Genomic DNA, 5,843 nt, shown 5'->3' on the forward strand with positions numbered 1-5,843 from the left:
TTATGACAAAATTTTGCAATTTTATCTGCAGTCAAACTCAATATATATTCAATACATTTCAAAGATAATTACAGCCAATTGTAAAGCAGACCGTGAAGAATAAAGTCTTCAGAAATTATTTTGAAATTTTACCTGATTACTGAATTATACACAAAAATCCCAACACCATCAATTTATCCAATTTGTGTTATCTGTTCACACATAATTTACATGTATATAAACAGGTGATATTATAGGTCTACCTGTGGTCAGTAATGCATGTACAAACAACATTTTAAATTAAATTTACATGGGGTTGTCTTTTTGTGTCTAATGCAATAACCAGGAACAATTTCGACAAAAATCCATGAGTTTGCAGTATACATATTGTACTATGAAATTAACTAAATTTTGTCTTTGTAATATTTTTTATATTGGAGTTCTACTGCACATAAAATTTCAATATTTTGGGGTAAATTTTCGGTCTAAACGAGACTCAAATATTTACAAACGGCATATGTACTATAAATCATCATATGCTTCTTATGTTGATGATAATTTGACCAGCTGTTAAGGCTTTAGTGCAATTTTCAAGAGAAAAATACTCGGCCTGAAAATATGAACTGATACTGAGTTGTGACTGTGGCGATGCCTTAAAAATATTCTCTTTTGAATGTTTATTTTCATGTTATTTATTTCATTTCTTAACTTTTTGTAAGTTGTCTAGTCCAGACTTTCGCCAGGTCATAGTGTTGTTCATTTCATGCGGTGGCGTTGTCTCGAGAGTCTACGAATTTCAGAATTGTACCAAGGTTTATCATTTGGGTGTATATTAACAATAGATGAAGGAACACAGGAAGTCAGCTGGATATTTTTTTCCGTGGAAAAGATTAACTGCATCTGACGAAGGGCTTTCCTTGTCGTGCCCGAAGGCTAGCTCAACCCTTCTGCCAAATATTTATATTTTTCTGGTAGATGTGGGTTCTTTGGGTGCTACACACCTGGGATCACTTATTTGTCCCAATGAACAAATACTGAAACTGAAACAAAGCAATGATTATCTTAGATAATATTTATTACTATCATATAAAATCTATGCATATGCTATTACAATAAGAAGGCAAGTGCAATGAAGCATTTACACTTGCTCTGGATTATTGCAATACAAAGACATAGATTAAAGGTTAGTACAATTCAGGTCGGGGACCGGGTAGACAAGGATAACGGTAATTTATTATGTCAAGTATAGGGTTATAGGATGGAAAATATGTACGGATTTATAGTAAAGAATATTTGGGTGTAATTGTTACATTGAATCTTAAAAGGGGTGTACTCGATTTAATTACAACAAAAACAATTTTAGTATGCTTTATATTTTATTTAAGAAGATGTAAAACAATTAAATTCAGAACAACACTATCATGCCCTATGACACATCATCTACCGATCCAGTACATCACCAATTTGTTGATAGTATCAAATAATTCAGAGCCTGGTTATCGCCGTGATTATAATTCAACACTTTTCTTTTGTAACACGTCGATGATATAAAATCACTTTTAATGTATGCGAATGTTCCGTAATGATCACTTATTTGGAGGGACGTATAAAAAATCCAGAGTAATATTGCTAGAAATAGCCATCGGATCGAATAATGCGCTGAGATTATTTATTACTCGGGTTGGCTCACTTATTAAATTGATCATACTGTTTAAAGCAAGAATCTCTTGAACTTTATGGTTTGATCCGTCAGTTGGTCTTCATTGATACCGCCAAGGAGGATAATATTATTAGTAATTTCAGACGCCTGCTCAAATAAATATATCTACTGTTTCCCAAGATTTGGTGCTCGATATATTGTACAGATGAGGAAAGACTTCGTTTTATCTTTAACTTGGATGATCAGAGATTCTGGTAATATATTTTCAAGTTCAAATATTCGTCATGGTCCGGGTACCGATAGAAAAGACGAAATTAAATTGGATAATGCCGAGACAAAAACACTTAAAATATTACTTAGGTATACTCAACACTAATTTCTGCAGTACATTAACAGTCGTAGAACATGTGGCATTAAAGATACCTAGTGACATTAAAGAAACACAGATCGATTTAAATCTGAATGAATTAATATTTGCAACGAATTGCTGGAACTCTGAAAATATTTAAAATATTTTCTTCAATTTTATACCTATCTGATCCAATTGTTGCACAATTTATGTAACAACAAGCATTTATTCATGACAAAACATTTATAAATAGGAACAAAACTTTGCATAAAATAAGTTGGTAAAATAATATTTTGATAATTTGACTGGTTTTGAAATCAATTTCCGGGCTTTGTCCTTTGACCTTTAATGTACTGTTTTAACTTATGGCTGCACTTAAACAAAGTGGTGAGTGGGGGACTTTCATTTATAATTTGTGCATGTAAACAAAAGAAACCAGCTTTATACGTAACTGTTTGGTATCAAATAATACAAGTAACATAGGATAAAATAATGTGTATTCTCAGTCCGGACAATATAAATATATAACGTGTCTCGTATACTAGAGAAAAGACAATAACGGGTCAGAAGTGAATCTTTAAACAGAGTCATAGTACTGATCAACTTGGAATATAATGGCCATAATAGTTCTTGCCTTGATTATATAAGGGTTTATTTATATAAGGGTTTACATTTTATATGACTGTTCCAAGTAACATTCATCTACGTGATTTAATCAAATATTTCGCCACCTTCAAATAAAAAAAGTCTTTTGGCAGCCATCCTGGATTTTGCGGCCATATTGATTTTTGCAATATGAATCGAAAATTAATTCGAAGCTTAGTAAATATTCCATTATTATTCCAGAGCTTTTTTACAGGATACACACTCTCTTGTTTTGTCATTTTCTTTGTAATCTGAATTATGGCGGCCATCTTGGACTTAGGCTGTCATCTTGGCTTCCCAGTCTTAAATGAAGTGTATGATATTTAACTAATATATATACTATGCCAAGTTTCATGCTTTTCACAGAAGGTGCAAATATTCGCCCATTTTTATGCACGGATTTCTTGTACTATTATAGTTATAACCGTTTATTTATGCATTCTGTTGACAACGAACTTCTCTGTACCTATATTCGTAAGTGTTCATGTATCGGTAGCGAACGAAGCCATTGCTCCGCCATCAACGACATGTATAGTTCCTGACAACATTGATGACATATCACTGAGCAAATATAACACAGGGGAAACAATCTCATCGACTTCCGCTAAACGTTTCATCGGCGTCCTGGAAGTAAATACTTTAGCAAATGGGGACCCAGATTTAATCGCCTGATTTACTCTTTCTGTTGCCACTAGGGTAGGATTAACGGAATTGACACGGATGTTGTTTGGAAACGCAGTATGGCAATTTACCCGGAAGTGCCTGAAGAGAAGTTAAACTTGATATATTCACAATGGATCCAGGACGTCCTGTTTCGACCATCTTTTTACCGACTATTTGAATTATATTTATGGAGCCTAGTACATTTGTGCTGAACGACTTCTGTAGGAACTCTCGGCTCCATTCTAAACCTGGAATATTTTCCGTTGGAACTATAGCTGCGTTATTAACTAATCCGTCTAAAACTTCAATATCCGCAAGTTTCTCACGTATTTCCTCCAAGTTCTCAATATCGGCCACTATTGGATGAATGTCAGGATGTTCCGCCATTAAACTATCTAGTGGCTCTTTGTTAAGACTTAAAGCATAAACTCTGCCCCCGTGCGTGGCGAGTGTTAAAGCGATTGCACGTCCAATTCCACGTTCGGCACCAGTTACAAGGTATTTCTTTCCTTCGAAATCGAAAGACATAATGAACATCGAAAGACATTGATTAGTATGAACCTGGTTTGTATAAAGAGTAATGTTTTAAAACAATGTGTCAGTGCATATTTTTCAATTTATAAACTTCATCTACATGTATATTAATTTGTTATGCTCAGTCACAAGTTCAAAGTGACCTCCGTGATCATATATAGCTATATAACTATCTTATCGGTGTACTGCATGTAGCATATTCATCCCATTCTACACTTTTTAAGATACCTGAAATTAATTGTGAATTCTTATTGAGGCCAGGTGCAAGGATGTACCTACGTGCGTGTAGTTAAAAAAAGGTGTCAAAGGCAAAGTTTTAAAACTCAAAAAATGCATTATTAATAGAAGGGAATCGAAGGGTTGATGGTTTGGGGAGTGGGAGGAGAGAAGTTAAACTAATTCACAGATATTTTGTATAAAAAAAAAGCTTTATCAAATTTTCATAACGTTCACAAGGTACAGAATGTATAGATAAAACGAGGGAATTTGTTTGCAAAGATATTGTCATATAGCCGTATTATGCAATATCATATGCGTACAAAATTACGAAATACAAAGTAGAACTCTCTAAAGGTGACCTATATCGCTAAAAGCTTTGTTTGAAATTAATATTCACTGCATCTTTTAAAATACTTCTCAATGTACATTTTATGTTCAGTGTGACAGATCTAATTTAATATAGAATTTCTTTCAGTTGATTAAAAAATAGTGTGCTAAATCTGAAAATATTAAAAAAATGTGAAGGGGTAACAAAAACAGAGCCATTTTTAGAAATATTCAAGATATTTTTTCTGCTCTTTATGTCCATTTTTTATCACCTTTCGTAAAATTGCATTAAATTCCCTTCAACGGAATCAAAGTGTTAATAACTGAAGAAACAAAAACAGTAGAAACATAAATAACTTCTTTATTATTCCGAGCAGAAATTCGGCTAATAAGCTTTTCATTATTAACAATTACGTGAATTACTCCATGCACCTTTTGATTTCCAGTAAGTATATTCCAGTTTAATAGCACTCTTTTTAGCGTATGAAAGGCTCCTGTCTCAAATGACACAAGAAACTACTTTCAAAAAAGGGCAATGGGATGACAGTGGTAATGGATATGATATATATATAAATGTTTGGTCAAATTTTCATAACAATGTAACTAATATGAAATTGATTAAATACTGGGGAAAAGGCTGTGCCAAAAACTTGCTTTTTTATCCTTTTCCATTTATTACCTCGGTACGTCACATCAGTGTTTAATTAAATCTAAGACAACCTTCGTATTTTAACTCATATTTAAACTTTGTCCAAAACGTGTTCTTTATTTATTTATTGTAACAATAATTCATTCAACCATGAATCAAATAAAAATCAATAAAGGGAGATAACTCTCAAAATAATTGTAGTAGAGTTATGGTCCACGTACATTGCACTTCCTCTAAATGTCCGCCTCATTGTGTGCAATTTGCATACATTATCTACCGTACTTTTATAGGTATGCTCTGGAAAAGAACATTCAATAAAGGGTGAAAACTCAAAAAAAAAAGGAAATTGGGTCGAGTGAAGGTTCTTCAACGTTACACACCATCATGTCATGCTAATCGTTGGTGTCATACTTTGTTTTGAAATCCATCCATGAATGACTAAATTACAGACTGTAACAATAATCAGTTCAAAGTTCAACTATGAATCATATAAACAAGAGCACCGCCTTGCGGGTGCTGACGCTCATCTGATTTTTTTTGTATAATAGAAATATTGTCCTACCCATGATTTTCTAAGTCTAAAAAGGGCCATCATTCTTGCAAAAAGCAGGATAGAGTTATGTTTCTTGATGCTTAGTGTCCACTTATGATTGTGAAAAACTGTTGCAAGTTTTAAAGCAATAGCTTTGATAGTTTATGAGAAAAGTTGCCTTAAACATAATACTCAACCAAGAAAATGATTTTCTAAGTCCAAAAGGGGCAATAATTATTGCAAAAAGCAGGATGGAGTTATGTTGCTTGCTGTACAGGGTCAGCTT

The 5,843-nt window shown here is 33.2% G+C and overlaps 1 protein-coding gene across 1 annotated transcript; it reads right to left on the reverse strand.

Moving 5' to 3' along the window:
• Positions 1-2,806: 2,806 nt before the first annotated feature.
• Positions 2,807-4,110, reverse strand: LOC123541457 (L-xylulose reductase-like). Its single transcript, XM_045326971.2, has one exon. It carries the CDS (start codon positions 3,831-3,833, stop codon positions 3,336-3,338), a length of 498 nt encoding a protein of 165 aa, XP_045182906.2. The 5' UTR covers positions 3,834-4,110; the 3' UTR covers positions 2,807-3,335.
• Positions 4,111-5,843: the final 1,733 nt, after the last annotated feature.

The sequence above is a fragment of the Mercenaria mercenaria genome, chromosome 16, assembly GCF_021730395.1.
Source record: "Mercenaria mercenaria strain notata chromosome 16, MADL_Memer_1, whole genome shotgun sequence".
NCBI classification, from domain to species: domain Eukaryota; kingdom Metazoa; phylum Mollusca; class Bivalvia; order Venerida; family Veneridae; genus Mercenaria; species Mercenaria mercenaria.

What these genes read in the sequence shown, in the direction of transcription:
- LOC123541457 (XM_045326971.2), bottom strand. Translation starts at nt 3,833, where the DNA reads ATGTTCATTATGTCTTTCGATTTCGAAGGAAAGAAATACCTTGTAACT.